A 23,862-nucleotide genomic window follows, 5' to 3' on the forward strand; every position below is an offset into this window, starting at 1 on the left:
GGAGCAGGTCTAAGAGCCCTATTTGTATACCCTGGTGCCCTGCTCCTAGAAGTTGGGTGAAGGTTCCAGAAAGATTGTAAGAAATTCCAGGAATTTCCTGTCTCCCCAGCCACAACTCCTAGCTGGCTGTACTGACAATACAGGGTTGTTAAGCCTATTGTGTGGTGGCAGACCCCAGCCTATTCAGTTGCAAGTGGGGCTGTGCTTAGCTCCGCCCCACCATCAAGTAATTTAATGGCCCATTCAGGCTCTGCTAATCCCTCTATTGTGTGACTGTCTGGGGTGAATTCACAAAATCCCAACTGTCAGTTACACCCAGTTTTGTGACCTAAGGCAGGCTGCAGGCACAGAGGGCTAAGTGCAGGAAAATGCCAACCTTCTGAAAGTGGCATTTTCAAACAAGTAATGATTAATTTGACTTTACCATTAAAGATGATTTAACATTACAATTTCATAGATACCAAGCATGATATATCTACCACCTCTGGTTTTGGTATTACAACTTACTAATTTTGATAAGGAATCCCCAATGTTACCCTATGGGATGGGTAGGCCTCTCAGTAGCATGTGGGACTTTTTCACCTCTAGGACATTTTGTAACAAAAGTACATGTCCTACCTTTTATTTACCCAGCACCCGGCCCAATGGCTACCTAGGGCCTACCTTAAGGGTGACTTATATGTAATAAAATACAAGTTTAACTCTTGACTAAGGGTTTTAAATGCCAAGCCGACATGGCAGTAGGACACTGCCTTCATGCTGCATTGGCAGTCCTGGGAGTACTACTTAACTGGGTGGCACAATAAGTGCTGCAGGTCCACTGGTAGCATTTAATTTACAGGCGCTGGGTTTATGGTATACCACTCTTCAAGGGACTTACATGTAAGTTAAATATGCCAATCAGGTATATGCCAATCAAACCATGTTTTAGAGAGTGAGCACAAGCACTTTCGCTCTAGTTAGCAGTGGTAAAAAGCATAGAGTCCTAAGACCAACAAGCAAAGATCCATAAAAGTAGGAGGAAGGCAAAAAGGTTGAGAGTGACCCTGTAGAGAGGGCCATTTCCAACAAGGAGAAATAAAGATATTTCTGTTTGTTACAGCAGTTGCAGGTGGGCACACCAGTTTAGTTCAAAACCATATTTACTGACTTAATAAATCTGGGTTTGTATCAAGTTGCATGGGTGGATGCACGTGTACGCCAATGCTCCACCCATGAAACACACGTCTCCCTGGCACTAGGTAAAGAAAGCTTCACTTTTGGAATAAAACCCATGCAAAGCTGCACAGATCTTGATTTGCATGCCTTGGAAAATCCTATCATGGATTTTATGTCATGCCTGCACCACAATGGTGACACAACCTCTTTGCTAACTTTTAGTAAATGTGGGCCTTGGTCTCTTTTTTCCTCATTTATTTCCAGTTGCTTTGTCTTGTGTGTATTTGGGTAGTCTTTCTTCATTTTACTCTAGAATGTAGCTCTCTGGATAGCAAACTGTATTCCATAATAGGATGGGCATGGATTATGAAATAAATGCTTAGAGATAGATTAGAGTGCAAGAGAGAATGATAAATTGAGCCAAAAGAGGCTCTATTTCCAATATTCAGATCATGTGTGATGACAGACGTTTTATGATGACCCCATGCACCCTTCATATTGCATATTTCAGTGGCATCAGCTATCAATTTTAGATCAAAATGACACTTTACATTCACATATCACTTTTCTCTCTGCAGTACACCCATGTTTCCAAAACTGTGTGTCACAACCCACTGGTGGATCTCCAGCAAATATCTGATGGGTCGTAAAAGAACTATTAAAAAAAAGACCTTAACATTTTGTATTTATTTTGTCAAATTTTCTGTACTTTAAAAGCATAGGTCAAATGTCAGGCTCTATCTTCTGACAATGTGCTGCTTATCCCTTTAACATGGAGATTGTGTTGACTTTTCTTTCTCTGACTCAAGAGTGAGAGGAGATTTTACAGCAACCTATGTAGCCATCTTGCTGCGGTACAGGGGGTGTGAAAGTAAATGCTTAAGGACATCATTGTTTGGTAACATACAACAAAATTTAAATACCCATAAATGAACTTTACACATATTTCAAAATATATCAGCAGTGAGGAAAGCAAAAAAGAAGCACATTGTTTTGTAATTCTGAAATGTAATGGAAACAAACCCTTTCAAACATTCCCAAGCGATACTCTGGTGAACTTTTCAGTATTTTTTGCTGATGCTAGTTTAGTTTACAAAGCCATTTCAATAAAACCTGAGCTCACCATAGGTGAGCATATACAATCAGCCCACTTGTGCATGAGTTTCACACATTATTTGAGTAATATTGATGTGGCCTAATGGCCAGAGCTGCCGATTTTGGATCCGGTGAACGAGGTTCAAGTCCTGACATTTACTTTAGGTAAATCACTAAACAGACATACAGACACACAGACAGGATAGAGAGCCCAAAATCCACCTCTGCAGTGGGCTTTGTTTTAACACAAAAATGGATATGAGGCTTTACCTCATATCCTGTTGCAGAAGGGGCTTTGAAATTTGCTAAAATCTCTGGCACTAACACCAAGATTTTTCAGATGCCACAGGGCTTTCTGTGCAGAACTCATAGCCTGATTTAGAGTTTGGTTGGCGGGTTACTCCGTCACAAACATGACGGACATCCTGACCGCCGTATTACTATTCCAATTGGATATAATGGGATCATAATGCCTCAAATGGGATATCCATCACGTTTGTGACGGTGTAACCCCATCCACCAAACCCCAAATCAGGCCCTCAGTTTCCATAATCTCCACCTATGACATTAAAAGTAAAGAGAGGTTACAGTTTTCTGTCATGTAATTTAACTAACCTTTAAGACAGGAAGAAAAATGTAAAACTAGCAATCACCATTTTTGATCCACTTGTAGAGCACATCTCTGTGAATTGTACATCATTTGCGTATGAATCTATTTCAAGAGCACCTAAAAAGACATGTTTGAGGTGAAGTTGAGATGAAATCAGCAGCAAATGTTGGCGAGCTTCGATTCTAACTACTGCCAAAACCCAAATTATCTCACAAGAGAGTGGCAGCAAGAACAGACGTTCTGTTAGTTATGTTACCCACTTACAAAGAACAGCCTAAAGCACATTGGCAACTGTGCCAGTTCTTGGAGTAGCTGTGAAATGCATTCAGGCTAAGACAAATACCACAAAGAAGCCTGGCTTCTTGATTGTGTTCTACACTGCCTGCATCAGAGAAATGAAGCTATAAGGTAAACTCTATTTAAGATTATGCGCCAGTCACTTCAGGAGGTTCTTATGAATCACTTGAGGTTTTGATGGAAAGTGTGAATTTTAACTGATGCGTAGATCTTGAAGTGAGAGTATTAATACTAGCCATATACATGTTTTAAGTCTGGCTTGCATGCATTGGATCTGTTCTTCCTCGGATGTTTGATTGCTAATTATGTTGCCACTGTTTGATGAATCCCCGCAAAACGTTGCAGACCTATTTGTTCCTTTACATTGGCTGATGATGCAAAGTTCTGAGGTGATTAGTTAAAGTTGTGGCAAGAAAAGAAGGGGGGGCAAAATGTGTGTTTTTCACCAATGTATTTTCCATAGATTTTTTTAAACAGACCTAGGGGCCAAATGGTGTAACGGATTTTCATGAAATTTGGTATAAATATAGATTGTGGAGCATAAAGGGTCCTTTTTGTTATTAGATCTAAATTGGTTCAGTACATTTTAAGTAATAAGGGGCAAAAACTTTGTGATGTATTGGGCCACCATGTACTGCAGTACCTTAGCACCTGTCAATGAAGAAATACAATATTGGTTAATGAAAACCCTTTCCAAATGAAAAGGCAGCCATATTGTTTAGACCATACTTTGCCTTTGTTCTGGGTTTGAATGTGAAATATAGGTTATTACTCTTGTTTTATTGTAGAGGAAGAAATTAGTCATTTTAGTAAACTCTGCATTTGTAGGCACAATTAGTTATTATTTTGATTGATTTCTATATTTTTACAAACGTTTGCACAGTACCTAGAAAGTATTGCAGTACGTATTGAAATTATTATATATATATATATATATATATATATATATATATATATATATATATATATAAAACAAAAGGCACAGCATGACATGCCATTCCATTCCACTCACTCCATTCTATGACATGTCACTGAACTCTACCCATCTCCACTCTTAGACACTCTACAAAACATCACTCTGACAAGTCACTCCATCCACTCTACAGCACACCACTTCACTCTGCGCCACTCTACTCTATGCCATTCTTCTCTACAACACTCTATCCCACCCCACTGTACGCTGCTCTATAACACTGTATGTCACATCACACAACTCCACTCTACTGTAAATGTCCCTTCACTCTGACACTCCACGCCACTCCAGTCCACTCTTTGACACGTGACACTAATAGATGACAGGCGATTCCTCTGTATGCCACATCACTCTAAATCATTCTGTAACACACCGCTCTACTCTAATGTATGACATGCCACTCCACTGTGACACGTCACTCCACTCTACGATGCTCCACTCCACTGTGCGACACACCCCTCCACTGTACAACACACCCCTCCACTCTATGACACAAGATGCTACTCCGTGCTACTCCACTGCAAACTACATGACCACTCTAAGACATGTCACTCCACTCTGCTCTAGGAAATGCAACTCCACTCTATGCCACTTCACTCTCCAGCATTCTACTCCACCTAATGCCCCACCACTCTGTCACTCCATTCCACGAAACTCTACTCCACTGTAATAAAACATTTATATGAGTTGAAACAAATATTGTAGGAATAGAAAAATTCATTGAAAACCTAGTTTAATACTTCTGTACAAAACAAATGTAAACTACACAAACCTTAGAAAGTCTAAAGTTATATTTATAACTTTAAGTTCTAATTTGCAACCCACCCAAAATTATTATATATCATGCACTTTGGTAGACAGTGGTGTCCTTGCATTTCTTTTTTTTTTTTGGTAAAGCAGTGTCATAGGGAGTCCCACGCTTGGAACTGAGGTACTGGTTGCTGGCACCTGATATGAGAACACATTTTTTTTTTTTTTAATTTGACTTATAGGAAGGGCCTCTTTGCCCCCCTCTCTCACCAACCAACTTATGTAGGCTTTTTTTCAGGACTCAGGAACTTAGTTTGCAAGTCCTGTTATTGTGGCTGTAACATTTTTTCAGTGGTGCCTCCAGCCAATCCGATTATTTGGTACAGTAGTAAATGCTCTACCTACCATCCAGAATGTTTTTAATATTTTGTTGCTGCGAAGACTAAAGAACTATCCATATCGATGTAACATTTTTGGGGGGTAAAACCTGTCATGTACAACCAGTGCCCTTCTTTCAACAATTATTTCACAAAAAACCTGAACAGATTTAACCCAAATCACAAAAAGCATGTTTCCAGAACAAAGTTCTAACTGTTTGCCAAATTTGATGTTATTCCGTTCAATCAATTTTTCTGTATTGGAGAGCACAATTTCCTAAAGGAATAAACATGGTTCTAATATATAGCAAGCATTTCTCATATGCTACACATTGCCAAACGTTTGCTGGAGTCTGGAAAGGAATGATTTGAAGGGGGTGCTTTAGAATTTCAGAAAGGTAGGTTTGAAACTGCAGAGTCAAAATATATTGCTCTTCATCATATATAATGGTCCTTAAAGTAGAAGATTAGTTCAGTTCTCTCACAGTCACACCTATTCATGTTTACCTGAGTGTGAGGTGTAGTAAGAAGACTGTCCAGAATCACGTAAAAAGTGTCATAGATGAGCCAAGGAGTAAAATCAGACTAATCAAGCTTTTTATACTATGTGCCCTTCCCTGACGTGGTGTACTCCACGCCAACAATACCTCTGAAGTAGACTTTCTTGGCCAGATCCACCTTTATTAAACTTTAGTCAATGCCATTTGCTCCATTCACTGTGCCCATGACTAGCTGGTTACACCTCCTATTTGTTGCTATGATCCTGCCAGCCCAGAATGTAGGAAAAGTCAGCCCCACCAAAATACCAGCACTAAATAAATTGTAGCATATTTCTGGTTTTAGCAACTTAGAGCAGTAGTTAGGTGCAACCTTGGAACACAGGAGAATATTTTCTGTCATGCCTCTATTTCACCCATCCCTTTACATCATCTATTTTAAATTCAACAAATTCCTGTACTATGCTCCATTAAATGACCTGAGATTTACCTTGACTAGATAGACTAATAAGGATAAGTTAAAAGATAGATACATATGTTGTGCTACTTTAGTATAATGTAGCAAGGCACACAGCTATGTTTTTATTTACATACCTGCGTCAGTACGCCTTATATCAGCTATGTTTTTATTTACATACCTTTGTCAAGTCGCCTTATATAATTTACGGTGTATCAAACTTGTGAGACGAATGGATTGCCATCTAGTTTTAATGTGCTATTACATGTAAACACTGCCATGCACAAATGCATAGAGACTATGGGGGTCATTATGATCGCAGCGGTAGGTGGAAATATGGCGGTAAGTACCACCAACAGGCTGGCGGTACGTGCCGCCATATTATGACATTGGCAGATTGGCTTCACTACTCTGACCACCATGGCGGTGACAGCCGCTGGGCTGGGGATATCTATCTCCAGCCCGGCAGCAGTCACTGTTCCACCCGCAAGATTATGACCCCGCCTACAGCCATTGTTTTCGTGGGCTTCCTTACTGCCACGAAAACCATGGCGGTAGGAACTATCAGTGACAGGGAATCCCTTCCCTGTCACTGATAGGGGTCTACCTCATCCCACTCCCTCTCCAGTTACCGCCCCACCCCCCTGCTACTCCAATTGTCCCCTGACCCCCCCTACATTCACACCCCTTCACACACACATTCCCACAAACATCCATGCATGCATATTTCCACTCACACACACCTGCACACACTTTCAAACATGCATGCACACATGCATTCACAAAACATAACATACATGCACTCACACCTTCATACATGCACACTCGCATCCAACATGCAACACACACCCCCATACACGCACATACAAACATACACATACACCCCCTCCACACACAGACAACACGCCACACCCCCTCCCCTGTCAGAGCATCCACTTACCTGTGTGCAAGGGGCCCTCCGGCAGTAGATGGGACGGGGAGCTGCTGCCAGCAGCAGCGTCCACCAGCAGAACACCACCAGGCCGTATTATTTCGCATAATACAGCTGGTGGCAGTCTACTGGCATGGTGCTGCTGCTGGCAGCAGTGCCAATTTACCGCCATCCGCCGGCATGGCCGCGGCCGGATTTTCACCATCCTTCTGTCGGAAAAAATCTGGGTGTGGTCATAATCCGGCGGATGGCTGGTTGCCGCGGCAATGGTCTTTTGGCAGCCGTCGCCGCGGCGGTAGGCGATTTTTGCTTCCAAGGTCCAAATTAGGGCATATGGGCCCTTTTATGAGGCTGGCAGTCTAAAGACCGCCAGCCTCACTGTGGCAGTTGGACTGCCCCTGCTGTGGCTGTCTGACCGTTACATTACAAGGTTGGTGGGGAGACCCACCAACCTACCACTGTCCCTGCCAGGATCAGTGATCCCGACAGGCTGACGGCTGTCCTGGTTGTAATCAGCAAGGGCGGTGCTCAACTCACCGCCTCCCTGCTGATTACAACCTTGTTCTCCACCAACTTTTTCATGGCGATCTCACAGCCATGAAAAGGTTGGTGGAGGCCAAGTGGTGGGGGCTACAGGTGTGGCCCCTGCGCTGCCCATGCCCACAGCATGGGCATTGCAGGGGTCCCCCTTCTCAGCACCTACGAATTAAGCACTGTCTGCTGAACAGACAGTGCCCATTTCGAGTGTGCTGGTGTCCCCTGCGTGCAGCAGCATTGCCGCTGGCTCAATTATAAGCCAGCAACAATGCTGCTGCACCTTTCCTACTGTGCTGGTAAGGTTTCCACCAGTCAGCCCAGTGGGAAGTTGTAATGGTGACAGCATGGAGGTCCTACTACTGCGGCGACCTCCCCGTCTGAAGTTTGGCCGGCAGATGTTTCCGTCCTCCTAGCTCATAATCGGCCACTAAGTGTGCTATGCCTCTGGGCAAAGCTGACTTTTTTCGGTTTCCCCAATGTCCTTCCCTTGTGCTACTTTCATGCGTAATGCCTCATGATTAATTTGGAGAATAACTGTTTCAGTCCTACAGTGTGCTTTGGAATTGTTCGTTGGTCATTAAGGAGATTATTTTGAAATTGTTTTAGTCAACAACAGCTATAAACTTTAGCAAGGACAAGCAGGTCAGAAATAGTTTGGAGGCTAAGATTATTCCGATCTGTTGGAAGGTACCTTTGGAAAATCTTGATTTGTTTTTTCCTTTTGTGTTTTAGTTGAGTTCTCAAATTTCCTTTCAGGGTCTCCAGCTGTGAAAGTAGGGTGTAGGACCCAGTGGCTGAATTTAACAACTTCAAACAGCAGTTTCCATTACATCTAGTAGATGTCAGCTTGTGTTCATGTGTGCCACAATATCTTTGTTGCTAAATGTATAGTAGAAGCATAGTACTCACAATCAGTGAATATTAAGTTATTTCTGAAAATCAGTCCCTAGAACAGTTCCATATATCACGTTATATCAACCCAGTAGGAACGCCATTAACGTTGCTTTATGATTTTGAATTGAAAGCTTGAAACATGGAATAGGTGTAGGCGTGTTTACGAACCAGTATTTTTTGTGAACCATTACCAGTGCACACAACACTAATATCTGGAAAATATATATTATTCTTTACATTTAAATATGTAGATTTTCTCATATTTCAGATATTCAGTGATTAAAGACATTGAATTACATGTCTAAATATAATTCCCAAATAATTTAGATGTCACTAGTACAATGTAACCAAGGAATTACACGACTGGCCCATTGCTTTAATCTGTTGTTGGCCAAAGTTACAGTTTGGTTCCAAAAGTCTATCTTTATAATAACATAAGGCAGAGAAGACCATGAGCTAGTTGTATCATTGGTGTGCAAAACGAAACTGCAATCAAATACAAAGTAGTCATTATAAAAAATAATTAAAGAATCTGGGTGGCTGAATCCTGACTCATTAATTCATGTGTAAAGTCCCAGTATATACCTGCACGCTTAGTAGCAATATATTTGAAGACACATGCTCAAGGATTTAAAGTTAAAACATCGGAAGCCTAAATGATCTTGCTTGCCCATCTATACAAATATATTAGTGAGTTGGAAAATAACTACACTATACACTAGTATGTGACACACTGATGAATCTAGTGTGTTATGCTTTCTTTGGTTCATTAATTAGCCTATAGAATACCGAACATCACAACTTTTCTGACACATGTTTCTGTTAATAATAGACAGTGGTCGGCAGACATGTACCTCATTCACTCTAGTGAGATTGTAGATGAATGTCAGAGTGATGCCGCAATACTAAAATGCCAAGTAAATATCGCTGGGTTACCTTCTAAATTTGAATTTAGCATTACGATTGTATAATTTCATAAATCAATGGGCAGGTGATTGCCAATATGACTACACCAGAAGGATTTTATATATGAATAGGGACATAACAGGGTGGCTTTCTATCACCCTACCTTTTCACATGGCTTCTTAAGCCATTGGCTCAATTTACATGGCAGCACATATAAGTAACTAGATTTAAATATGTCTACATATGAATTAATGGCCTCTATTGCAATGATATCCCAGGGTACTAATGTAACTAAATGATTGAATGACTGATGTGGCAGAAACATTTAGACTGATTATGTAGATTTTCCTATTTTAAAATTAATTTGGGAAAATGTCAGACTAAGGCAAGGTACTTAGCTGTGCCACTAAGAATTCCGTATCCTACTTTTAAGTGTTTTCGAGAATAGCTTTGGCACAATCTAAATACTTTGTTGGTTAAACATTTTGAGGAATGGCTTAGCAAAATGGCAGTGGAACTGTAGATAGTCAAATGGATACGTTTTTCAGTTATTGGAAGACTGATATCATTAGAATTACAGCCCCCCAAATTCTTGTATCTGTTTAAGTACAACCCTATGCTTGTTCGTAGATGGATTTTGAAACAAGCATTAGCAAACCTGTAGAACTGGTGTAGGCTGCCGGCCTTTTGGCTTTGTCAATGCTTGCTTCTTTGTCACGCTTTTTGTAAAACTTTATTTTATATAACCTTCTAGGCCCTCGTCAAAATGAACAAATAAGCTTTGACTAATAGCTAAAATATTTTAAGACCTCATTATGTACACATTGCCATAGCGGTCCCTGCTAGTGAATGAAACTACTTTGAGGCTGTGCCATTTGTGAAAGATCTGCACGCCTTCACTCACAGTGAAGTTACCAATGGGGGAAGTGGGTTAACCCTTTACATCATGCTGTATGATGTGGTGGATTGTAGGAAAATGTGAGTGACACAGCCACAGACTACTAGTTGAACCGGGTTTCTGAAAGCCTCCGTAAGTAAGTGTATTATATATATATTATTAATAAAATCAAAAGGTACTGGCCAACACCCGTCGTAACAAATCCCAGGCAGCCATAAGTACATTTATCTGGACATGTGGGACCATCAAAATTGCTTGTAATAAATTTGAAAGACAGACATTTTCGGTTAAGTAACATTATTTTTAGGAAGCTTAATTACAATTGTTTTGCAAATGTTAATTAGTGTTGTACGCAATCAAGATTAATGGAGCTTCAATGCGCATCTAAACATCTAGAAAAATGTCTATGAAAATGTAATAAACCTGTGTATTTAAAAAATGAGCCCTTTCAAATTTATATTGTAGAGCACAATAACTCATGTTTCGCTTTCAAAATCTTTTTAAGTATGGTGCAAAGTGAATTGCCGTATTAGAAATTTAAAAAAACATTATTTCAGAACTTTAGGGTGCCGCTAATACATATTACAATAGTTTGCCTAAAGAAAGTCCTCCTTTATGAAGTGTTCAATTGCATGTAAACCATTTAAATGACATCGTTCCACAAGTCAGTGGAGATTCCATGATCCATTTCTGCAAATTATGTATCATGAACAATTTGTGCCAATGTATTCTTTGAATGTAAAGGTCTTTAAACGGTTTACAGAAAAACATAATTTGGTTCTGTTTTTTGGTGTGAATTTGAGAGGTGAAGAATCTAAAATAGGAAGAACCGCTATGTGATATTAAAATGTGCTTATCTCATTATTGATATTGTGTGCATTCACTTCACAGAATCCATATATTAGTTGCAATTGAATTTTTACCACTCTTATTATTTTCCAGGAAAAGAATTTTTTGTGGGCCTGTCTAAAAGAACAAACCAGCGAGGTGCTGAAATTCTGGCAGATACATTTAAGGTTTGTAGAGTTATTTGCATCTCACTTGTATTTTTGTACATGGATTGTTTTCATTGTTGATTTAAACCACAATGGGATAGTAAAGAAAGAGGTGCAGGTAGCAGGCATTGTTGTTTTAAGCCCTTTTCACTATTAACAGGAATCACACTTGTCCTAAGCACTCTAAGACAAGGATGCACTGATGACAGCTGCCTGGCATTGGTGATATTCAGGATGCTAGGACGATGAGGGAGGGTTCTGAATGACTGTTGATTTCAGCAAGTTGCTGTGGAAATCACATGACCTACACATCCAAACTATAGTGTCCTGTGGTCTAATTGACAACTTGAGGAGGTATGTGTTGCAACCTAGGATTGATTGGTGGGTTTCAACAGGTTGCAGCGGGGTCGGTGTTAAGTGATCTGTCTGTGTTGCTTTATGGAACATTGCTATAGTGTGCGGTGGCCTGAACGGCAAACTTGAGGATGCCTTTGTGTGGGTGAATTTTGGGGGTCTCTGAATGGCTAGCTGGTGAGGTAGGAGTTCATATGACCATTGCACATCGGTTATGAGGCACTGCTATAGTGCCCTGTGTTCTAGTGGGGCGCTTTGAAAAGGTCTTTGGGGGAGGAAGCTTTAGAAAGGCTTTGATTGGGTTTCAGGTTACAGTGGTTACAGCATGAGGTCACCTGACCTGCATACGTTGGTTGGTGCCGCACACACTTAAAAACTGACTAATAGACCTAGCTCTATGAAACTGTCACTGGTCAGTAACCTTTGCACAAATCCCATTCATAGCAGCACTAAGATTTTCTTCTTAATTGTGATAATTTTTTATAACTTCTCATATTGAGCACCGTTCGTAATAACAGCTGACTCCACAAACCCATACTGAAAATTGTTACAGCAGTTTAGTTTTAAGTTTAAAAAAAATTATATCATCAGTGGTTTTGTGGGCTAATTAACAGTCATTTTAATATGTATGTGTATTTATCATTCTGTCACGCAACCCAACACTGCGAGACAACTTGCTGCGCTCCATGAAAGGGAGTGGGCAGGAATGAGCCATGTCTTTCTAGATATGCTGCATTCCTGCTCTCTGCATGTTCTGGCGCACAATCTGATGACTAGTGCCAATGCAGGCACCCTTGCGGTATGGTGCAAGGGTGCCCGCTTTGAAGCAGAATTGTTTATCTGCAGGAAGAGACACCTTCTTGCTCAAACAGAATCCTCTGAGGCTCTTTCCTCATTATAAGTAAGCTACAGGACCGGCAGTCTTAGAAAGAGGAAACAACAAGCAGAAATAAAGAAATTTCCCCTTGTTGTGCCTCCCCTGGGAAGGCATAGCATTTTGATGCATTCCCAGGTTTACCAGTATTGTTTAATCTGGGACTACACCAACATCCAGGGGTGAATGCATTGGAATTCCCACACTCACCCATGCAGCACTTTCTCAGGGAAGAGTAATGTAAGGCAGCAACTTGCACTACTCCAGATTTACCAAGCAATGCAGGGCCACCTAAAGTGTCTTTGAATAGCATGGTAAATCTAACTTGGGTATTGCGTTGAACTTGAGACACCATGTGTTGATGCAAGGGGAAAGCAATACTTTGATAAATCTGCGATTTGCTTTGGAGCCTTCATTTGTCATTTTCTTTTTCTGTTGCGGTTCAGACCCACACTACTAAATATTAAATCAAGGAACCTTTAAGGAGAACATTGTCTTGTCTCTTTGGAATCTTCATGACAATGGTGGAAACTCAGCTGAGGCAACCACAAACTTTCAAGCGACTTTCTCACCTTGCACTACTGAATAGATTTATGGATAAATAGAAGTATAAGTAACCTGATTGCTACAAAAGTGTTACTTACCAGGGTGTTTGCTGCCACTGTTTTTTAATACACAGTGATAGGTACATTTGATTTTCCCTTGCAGATACATTTCAGTGTACATTGGCATGTCATGTGAGAAGTGTTCAGATTGGAGTTTCAGTCTGGCTTTGTCATAGAACATAAACATTTTGTGCAAAAAGGAAACGGTGATAGAGCAGCTTAAGTGCCTTGAAGAAATTATCCTAGCCTGTGTTGTGTGAGTTACTGTATGATGTTCCAGAATATTTTTGTGGATATGGAGTGACAGCTACCAATTGATTGTAATAAGATTTCTCCCAGTTGCCCAAGCATTATAGAGGGCCTTATGTAGCTAAGGTGAATGGATCTATGATCATTTTTAAAAATTACATCAGCAGCATCCCTTGACTTTTCTTTTCACACTTCCTTTATGCCAGTGGACTACTAAACCATTTATTTGAGATATTTGTGGAAAACTTTAAGAAATTTGATAGGAATGCCTAATTCAACATTGTGGGCGCATTTTTCATCCTTCACAAGAATCAGATGCACAATGAGGTCGACAGACCTTTTGACCCAGAAAGATGTGTGTTGAACCATCAACAATGACATCAACACGACCCCAGTAGTTTAGACACGATGAACAATGTGGCTATGTAAGGAAAACTCCAATCAGGAATGTAGTTCAAAGCTTTATTACAAACACAATCTCAAAGTCATGTAGATTATGCATTAAACCAAGTTATAGAGATTCATAATCGCCAAGGGTTGCCCAAGGCAACAAAATAAATTCAGGCATACTAACATTAGCAAAACTAAACTTTCAAGAATAATAATACAGAAAGTTAAGAAATATCTGAGACACAGAAATCACGCAGTACTCAGATTTCACAATCATTTAGGCAATTCAAATTCAATCAAGTCAAAAATCATTGACTGGGCATAGGTCAACCTTAGGGCCAACATAATAAGGGAAATACATGTGGGGGGAAACACATGGGGGCTAAATCCAAAAATTCAAAAGAGACAAAAGTAATTTTGAAAAATAGAGTAGGTAGGGTTACAAGGCAATAGCTAAAAGAAATAATAAAATAAGCATAAGCATGATGAATTTTCTAACCTAAAAGGACATTTCAAGGGCAAATGGCAGAGAGGAATATACCTCTCCAAGGGATACAGCATTCAGGGAATTTTCGTCAGCAAAGCATTTGGTCAGCAAGGCATCTGCAAGTATCATGAAAGTGTCTGCCTCAAGCCAAAACAAGACTGCTTCTGCCTTTGAGCAAAGTTCGATCATCCAACAGTCTATTAATCCACATGAAATGTTCCAATTGGTTACTATGGTCAGTTCTTGTTATGCTAAAGGGCATTACCCAATTAGGATAAATTGCAGAGTTCAGATTGTAAAAGATCAAAATTCTCCAAGGTTTGTCATGAGAACATCTCCTTTTCCGTGTGACTCCAATGGGTTGTAACAATTTGTAGATGATTTCAGTTCATGTTCCTGCATTGTAGGACTCTCAAGGTCAAATGAATACAGTTCTTCTACATTTAAACAATAGGCCTTTTTTTTTTTTTTTTACAAAAGGGACTTTGCTTCTCATGAGACCGAAATCAGAAAGAAGGCTTCATGTTGCGGAAAAAACAGTCAACTCTTTTACATGACTGCAAATGCAAGCTCTGTAGGCCTTAGTTACGCTAACAAAAATAAAAAAAAATGCATTTGAAAAATACTTGTTAATAAAACACACATAATATGCATATTTATAAATTCATCATTTTTTAAATATCGTCAGTATAAGTAACACATTTCACTTAAAATTGTAAACACTTTGTTATTGCATTGCATTAGGTAGAGCTAGGAAGTGCATTTTTCTAATTTGCACATATTTTCAAAGTCATTAATCTTTGAAACGCAAAAAATCGAAATACGTTTTGACATTAATTATTAGTTTACAGTCTAAATTACAATTTAACATCAACTTTAACCTTCTGTCATGTGGTTTAATTGAAAAGGCACCTATGTCAAATTATGAAATACAAGGAAATAGCATATTTAAAATGTGTGTCCGTGCAGCTTTCTACGTTACTTTTTCTCTCTTTTAAGTTTATGGGCAAACTTGTCATAGTCTGCTGACTTCAGTGACATGAGGGACAGAGTTAAAATTTATGCTCTATCAATCCCTCCATTGGTGGTGAAATACACCTTCACAAAAAGGCCAAATTCTCATTTCATTGAGATAGTTTAGGATTTCGATGTCTTATTTCAAAATGGTCTGCTGTAATTTTCCATTTTCTTGAGATTACAATAATAAATCCTTCTCCTTTTCTCTATTTGTATCTCCTCTTTCTTCTGCCTATTCTTTGCTCTTTTCTCTTTCATTAGCTTGCACAGTTTGTTAAATTCAAGTGTACCTATGATATGCAAAGCCACAATCAACAAAGGTTTCAAGATGGTTCCTACTGTCCCCTTTACCATGTCTCCAAACCATTTTCTAATGGCTAAAAAACACTTCCAATAGCCTTCCATGCACCGGTAGATGTCATACTTTTCAGGTCTCTCTTCAGGTCAGTCATGTTTGCAATGTACTTTCTTATCTCCTTACTATCGCCAGGTATATATGTACAGCAATGTTGCACATGTAATATCTTACAGACTCTGCCCTTCTTTTTTAGTAAGATGATTTTGCAAAAATGTTGATCTCACAGCAACCATCTCTGTGTCTATTAAAAACATAGCTCCTGCAGTATCAGTAGATAGCTTATCCACTGTTGACAATGTCCTAATCTTGAGATCATTCATGATAACTCCCATTGATGGAATTATGGCACCAAATATATCTCCCACTATCTCTGCGGCATTTGCTCCTTTTTTAACTCTGGAATTTGAATTCTCATCCCAAACATATTCACTAATGCTGCCCATATAATACATTTTCAGAAAAATTACTTCTAGGTAACACATTCCATACCAGCCTTTCTGCAACTTGTAGTAAGCTTTCTTTCCACAAATAAAATAAACACCTGTTATCGCTGGATCTTGTCCACTTAACATAAAGGTCCATGTGCTTTTGAACACAAAAACATGCCTGCATTTACTAGTTCCTACAAAACGTGTATCTGTCTTTGACTTTGGTCTATATATACATAATTTCCCTACATGTTGCTAATCCTTGACTTTCACACACTAAGGGCCTCATTACGAGTACCTGGACTGCCATGTTGGCGGTGGTGGTCATACCACCGATGGCCCGGTGATGAAGACCGCCAAATTATGACCGTGGCGGTCTTGCCAACAATTTACTGCCAATACACTGCCAGTACCGCCAGTGTGCTTAGGCCGTCACGGACGGTGGTAGACACCTTCAGACCGGCAGGGACGATGTTTCTGCCACACACATTACGAGTCTGCACACCACCAGGGTTTCTGCCACGGTCGCACCGCCACCAAAACCCTGGCAGAAACGAACTCAATAAAAGGAGACACTCACCTTCAGGAACACAGACATGGTCAGAGCCGCCATGGAACCAGAACTCGAAGTCCTCCCACTGCTACTGCTCACACTATGACTCTGGTACCAGAGATGATGATGACACCAACCGTAAGTACACCCAACTAACTAAACACACTGGAGGGAACGCCATTAGAACACACGCACCCACAGCCAGGATGGCAGCGATGGACACGCACACACGCACCCACACACCCATACCTACACACACACAGCTAAATACACACACACACACACAAACCACACACACGCAAATCAAAAATACACACACCACGGCCAATACACACGTTGAAACTACACACCACCCAGCACACACACATCACCGCCACTGGCTAACACACATAAACACAACACCACCGACTCACACAACATAACAGCCGCAACTACTACATAAATACGTTGGCAAGCCAATGTACTGCACACCTACACATGACAACACATACTGACAACAACACGGAACGACAACACATATGGCATATCCATCACCACACACATGGACGCACACACAACAACCAAACAGCCCAACTGCAACGCATTGCACTATGAACAAGACACAATATAGCTACACACATGCATGTAACTACACAATCATATCCCACACACAATACACACCCATCACAGTGGGACTGATGGCAGGGCCTCACACACACACATGCAAGCCAGGCACAACAGCACACACAAACAACACACACACACACAAACAAACTAAGGACCACAAACATAAATCCAACATGGAGAAAGAAAGGTAGGACAAGTAGTGTTCGATGGAGACCAACATCTTGTTGGCCCAGACGTATTAAATTGTGCAAATAAAGAATGTACAAAATAGGCAATAGGCCAGTACAATTTCCAAGGTGCCAGCGGCACATTAGGCACCTCACTGTGCCCCAACTTGGCTCATGGCTGCAAATTGACCTCCACAGGGTAATGGGCATCAAGGGGGCTGGCAGGCACCTCAGTGACAAGAGGGTGGGTTGGGGCTTCAGACGAGTATTCTTGGAGTTGGGTTTTGTCTTGGGGGGTCCTTAGGTTTGGGTTTGGGGTCGGGAAGGGGATCCTTGGGTCTTGCCTTTGGAGGGGAGTGCTTGGCCTTGGGGGGGGGTTGTCTTTTTGGCAGGGGGAGGGGCATGGGCACTAGCAGGGGAGGCAAGGGTGGGCTTGGAGGTGGAAGGGCTGAACTTGGGGAGGGACACAGATCGCTCAGGGGTCTCACGGGGTGGAAGAGGGGTAGGGAACAAGGAAAACCCATACAGGCAACATTTCTTTGGCACACAGGGAAACACTTCTTTGGCAAAAGGATTTGGGAGTGGAGGGAGAATGAGTGGTGGTAAGATGTGTCTTTTGTTCGGGTGTCCTGGGTGCAGATGCGTGCATGGAATGTTTGTGGGTGCTGGGTGTCTGTTGGGTGGGTGAATGCTGGCATTTAGATGTTTTGGATGGGGGAGGTGCTGGAAGATGCCATGCTGGATGGATGTCTGTCTGCTGGGGTGGTGTCTGCAGGTATGGTACATGTGCTGCATGTGGGGGTGTTGGTGGTTGTGGTAAGTGCAATGTGGTGACTGGGGTGGATGTCTGAGTGTCTGATTTTGTGGGTAAGATAAGACTGATGGCCCTCGATGCGCTATCAATACTATGCCTGAATACATATCTTACCTCTCCATTCACTTATCACCCATTCGATGTGCAACTGACACAACAGAACACTGCAGGCCTTTACAGTGACAACACCTGATTAGTCCATGTCCTCTGGAATATGTCCATGACAGTGAAGACAGCTCCACTCACTAAGAACACACCACCTACCACTCCTTACACATGGCTGGACAGTCAGATATTGCCAATGCCAGTCAGGCACCCAAACACTTCACTTCACTTCACATCAGATGTGTACTATGTGAATGTGTGGTTCAGCCATGTGAGTAGTCAGACCCCATCACAGAAACAGAGCTGCTGGCACAAAACACAGATAACGCCACTCAGCAAACTGCTAAGTGCATCCACAACGGACCATGTACCACATGTAAAACAAACTATCACATCCACTGAGTGCAGTGTCACAACAGATGAACACACATACCACATCATGGACCACTTCCCTTGCCACTACACATGCAGTTACACCAGTTGGACTACACACTATGACAACTCCACCCTCACACACCATACAACAATTTGCAAACCCGGTCACTGAGGCCAGACAACACACATCTTTGGTGGCAATTCTTTTGCATGCATGAGTCACACATGGACAAACACCACTGCCAGTACACTTAAGACACACCCCGCTACCACATACGCAACCTGAAGAGACTGACTGCAACATTTCAGTCACATCAACAAGCAATGTGTCATGCTAAACCAAGTGTAGGAGGTTGGCCTGGTTTGTAGTGGGTACCTAAAATACTTACACCTTATACCATGTCCAGTTATCTCTTATTAGTGAAATGTCGGCTGTGTCTAGCAGCTTTTTGCTGTCTAGGGGTAGCTGTAGCAGAGCAGCCAAGGTTGAACTAGGAGACATGCAAAGCTCTTGATATACCACTATAGTCACACAGTACTTATACACAATAAAAGGCAATACTCAGCGTTACCAAAAATAAAGGTACTTTATTTTATTGACACAATGCCAAAAATATCTTAGAGGCAATACTCCTTCTGGACGTAAGTATTATACACAATATCTACACTAGTAACCAAAATCAGGTAGGTAAACAGTCATAGAATAGTGCAAACAGTAGAAAATACAATAGATTGCAATAGGCCTGGGGCAACACAAACCATATACTAAAATAGTGAAATGTGAATGTCAAATTCCCCCATAGGCAAGTGTAGTATGTCGAAGGGCGCTGGGAGTGTAAGAGAACACCAAAGGTAAGTAAAGTACCCCACCACAGGGCCCAGGAAAGCAGGAGTAAAGTACAGCAAGTTTCCTCAGAAATCACTACAAGTCGTGATCAAGAATTATGCAAGAACCAAGCAAGACTGAAAGCAACTAACAATGGATTCCTGGACCTGAAGATCTGTGGAGAGAGGAGACCAAGTCCAGAAGTCGAAGAAGAGTCCAGGAAGAACAGGAGCCCCTGCCCAACTGGAAGAAGGTGCAAAAGTGGATTCTCCGTTTGGAAGAAAAGTACCAAAATGCATCAAAGAAGATAGCTGTGGGTTCCTGCTTGGTGCAAGAGATGTCCCAAGTCGAGTTGTTGGTTGCAGGCTGTTTGCGTCGCTGAATTCCACCAACAAGCCTTGGTTCACGTAAGTACATGGTTTGTGTCAAAGAGGAGCTGCCTGGACCCAGGAGGAACCTGGGGGTCTCAACTCAGACTGAGGAGACAGAGGGGGCTCTCAGCACTTCCGAGAGCCTTCAGAAGACCAGGCAACACCCATGGGAGTCCCCAGGACATGGAGTTGAAGGAGTTGCAAAGTGCAGTTGTCGCAACACTACACAGGAGGATCTCACACCGCCGGAGAACAACTCAAAGAGCTGTGCGTTGCAGGATGTAGTGCTGAGGACCTGGGCTACACTGGGCACGAAGAGCTTTTGGAATAAGTGCACAAAAGCCCAAGGAGCTGCAGAAGATGCAGTGTACAGGGGAGGAAAGCTCTTACTTTCACCAAATTTGGACAGCTGACCTTTGGATAGTCAGGGTCACTTCAGTCCACCACCTGTGTTCCAGTGATCACACTCGTTGACAGGTGAGGAGTACCGGTTGACGTCACAGAGAGGTGCCTGCTGAATCAGGGAAGTGACTCTGTCACTCCACGGGCGATTCCTACGGTTCTTCTGGTGCAAGGTGAATACAGGCAGTCCTCAGAGCGTGCACACCTTGGAAACTGATGCAATTGCTAGCTGAAGCTGAGGTTGAAGGTCACAGGAGTCTTCCTGGATACTTTGTTGCAGTTACAGCGGTTCTTGAAGCAGTCTGCAGTTGATCTGACGGTCAGAAGCTGAAGCAGAGGATAAAGAGCAGTCCTGGAGGAATCTTGCAAACTGAATGTGGGGAAACACCGAGAGGAGAGACCCTAAATAGCCCTGAGGGGGGATTGACTACCTACCCAGGTATGCACCTATCAGGAGGGGTCTCTGATGTCACCTGCTGGCACAGGCCACTCAGATGCTCCCAGAGGGTCCCCACACCTTGGACTCCAAGATGGCTGACACCAGGGACACTCTGGAGGAGTTCCGGGCACCACCCCTGGGGTGGTGATGGACAGGGGAGTGGTCACTCCCCTTCCCTTTGTCCAGTTTCGCTCCAGAGTAGGGACTGGGGGTCCCTGAACCGGTGTAAACTGTATTATGCTAGGATGGCACCATTTGTGCCCTTCAAAGCATTTCCAGAGGCTCTGGGAGGATACCCCTCCCATGCCTGTAACAACTATTTCCAATGGGAGAGGGTGTAACACCACTCTCCTAAAGGAAATGCATTGTTCTGCCTTCCTGGGATTGAGCTGCTCAATCCCTAGGAGGGCAGAAACCTGTCTGTGGGGTGGCAGCAGCTGGGGCTGCAGTGGAAACCTCTGAGAGCTGGTTTGGCAGTACTGGGGGTTCATGGTGGAGCCCCTAGGGCGCAAGGAATTGGCCCCCCAATACCAGATTTGGATTGGGGTTCAATTCCACAATCTTAGATGGCCATATTCTGAGTTACCATTGTGAAGCTACATATATGTATTGACACACTTGTGCACACTTATAATGGTGTCCCCACACTCACGAAGTCCGGGCAACTGGCCCTGGACAACTTGGTGCCCTCATGCACAGCAACTTTGCACCTAGCCTTCAGTAAATGAAGGTTAGACATATGGTTGACTTATAAGTTACCGGGTGCAGTGAAAAATTACTGTGAAATAGTGTGGGCACTATTTCTCTCATGCTGCAGTGGCAGTCCTGAAGAAAGGTTTGTATGAGCTCCTTATGGGTGGCAAAAGAAATGCTGGGGGGTCCAGTGTGCCAATCAGAATTGGAATATGGAGTCACTAAACTATAGTGACAAATTTGGTACAAAGAGAGAGCATAAGCACTGGAGTTCTGGTTAGCAGAACTCCAGTGACACAGTCAAGAATACTGACAAAACACATAGGCCACAAACTATGAGCACTGGGGTCCTGGCTAGCAGGATCCCAGTGAGACAGTAAAATCACACTGACAAACACTGACAAACAGGCCAAAAATTGGGGTATCCATGCTAGAAAGAGGCTACTTTCTCACACCAAGCCACTCCTAATCTGCCACAACCTAATAGCCACGGCAGTCGGTAAGAGTCACAGGCCATTATATGTGCCCTCAGCTATCCATGTCGACATGATGTAGGCAGTCAATCAGTCAGCAGTGCTGCAGAGGACAGGCTACGGCTTTGTCATACATGCCATATGCACACCATGGTGACATATCAGGGATCTCCCAGGGCACTTACCACCACCAATACCAACCCATAGTTAGGAAGGCCACAGCCCCACAAGTATTGCACCTAAGAGTGCAACATCTGTGCAATCAGACCACATCAAATCTACATGTCTCAATATTCCAGGTTGCCTACCTACACATACCTTACAGTCAGCAGATCACCTGTATATGCCCAGTTCCCAGGCCAGTACTCCTGTCCTGTGAAGGCCTGTTCTGTGGTTGAACTGTATTGTGAGCCCCACAATCTGTCCATTCCACAAACAGTACATGATTCACATAATCCCAGGGATGAAAGGACAGTCACACAGTAACATATACAGGTAGCCTACACAGATGGCAGTGAGCTGACACCTCAGAGCCACGAATGCAGATGGAGGGAGCTGCTCATACACAATGCTTGGGTGCTACTGACTGACATTCATTGTATGAGCTGGATGAAGTCACACATGTGCCCATGCCAATTGTGCTTCTCCACATTACAGATTTGGGGAGGTATGGAACAGGGAGATGTTAATCCACTGTCAGTAATCACAGGGACACATCTACAAAATGTACTGTGCAACTCTGCCTGTTGCCAATTTCCGAATGTTTGTGCACATGTAGGATTAACTACAATGGCACTTTGCTGGGTCATGTAAGTCCCAAGATCCAGTCAGTACTCCGCTTGTGGTTGTTGTGCTGCCCTCAAACGCCCATCAACCTCATTGTAAGCCACTGCCAAAATGTGGACCATTCGGTGAGGTCGGGTCTGACGAGCACCCCTCCCTCATTGGAAGGACATCCCCAGCTGGGCCTCCAAGCGTCTCAGGTCCTCCCACCGCTTGCGACAGCGGGTGCCTCGCCAGGCATGGACCCTGAGGGTCCTTTATTGCTTGGTAATGGAAAGCCAAATCCCCTTCTTCTGATGGGCGTTGACCTGCATGGGTGACACAAGCATAAGGAGAAAGTCATGTACACTGGCCCCATACCAACAGCATTGCACTTTTAACAGCAGACCCATCCCATGCTCACACATACCTACCTCACGGTTCACAGGCCTAAACTCCACGCCCTCTGTCTGCATGTACTCCCTGACCTGTACACGTATGCCATTCACCCTCACACACACCTCTATCACACATGTCTTTGGCATTAGGCCCACCTGCTTCTCTGGTGCACCATGCAGCTGTTCATACAGGGGTAGGACCCCTTCTACCAGCTTTTGCAGCTCTTCTTGGGTGAAGGCAGGGGCCCTATCACCTGCAGGTTATGGCATGATGGCTGCCAGAGACAGAACATAGCAGCTCATGTAGTGGATGTCTTGCTTGCTTGAGTGTCAGGAGTCAAGTGAGCAAGGCAGCAGGAAATGTCAGTCACGGCCACTGCGTACAGCACCGTAACCACTGGCGGTGATTGCCATTGGCCCAAGTCCCCCATAGGTAGCAATGTTAACCAATGAAGAGTTGATGGCGGTTGCCCCCGCCTACCACCATGACGACATATGCTGGCTGATTTAGGTGACTGCCACCTGTCCTGTGCAGCAGGACAGGCGGCTGCCATTTTAGGCACATATCATGCCTTGATGCAGCAAAATAACTGCCACATACACCTCTTTTGATGGTATGCGGAGTAAGCCTTGGTTGTGCCATCATGGTTTGGCACATACATGTGACATGCATGACACAGTGACCTTATGTGGCTGCCTGGCTGACCAGCATGTCCAGTTACAAATCGACTGATTGGCCCT

The 23,862-nt window shown here is 42.8% G+C and overlaps 1 protein-coding gene across 1 annotated transcript in view; it reads left to right on the plus strand.

Annotated features, from left to right (window-relative positions):
• DDAH1 (dimethylarginine dimethylaminohydrolase 1) overlaps positions 1-23,862 on the plus strand; it is a 519,240-nt gene that overhangs the window by 319,332 nt on the left and 176,046 nt on the right. The window contains exon 3 of the mRNA XM_069232269.1: positions 11,323-11,396. Within this exon, the coding sequence (XP_069088370.1) occupies positions 11,323-11,396 (74 nt within the window). The remainder of the gene's footprint in view (positions 1-11,322; positions 11,397-23,862) is intronic.

Source organism: Pleurodeles waltl, chromosome 4_2 (genome assembly GCF_031143425.1).
Source record: "Pleurodeles waltl isolate 20211129_DDA chromosome 4_2, aPleWal1.hap1.20221129, whole genome shotgun sequence".
Classification (NCBI taxonomy): domain Eukaryota; kingdom Metazoa; phylum Chordata; class Amphibia; order Caudata; family Salamandridae; genus Pleurodeles; species Pleurodeles waltl.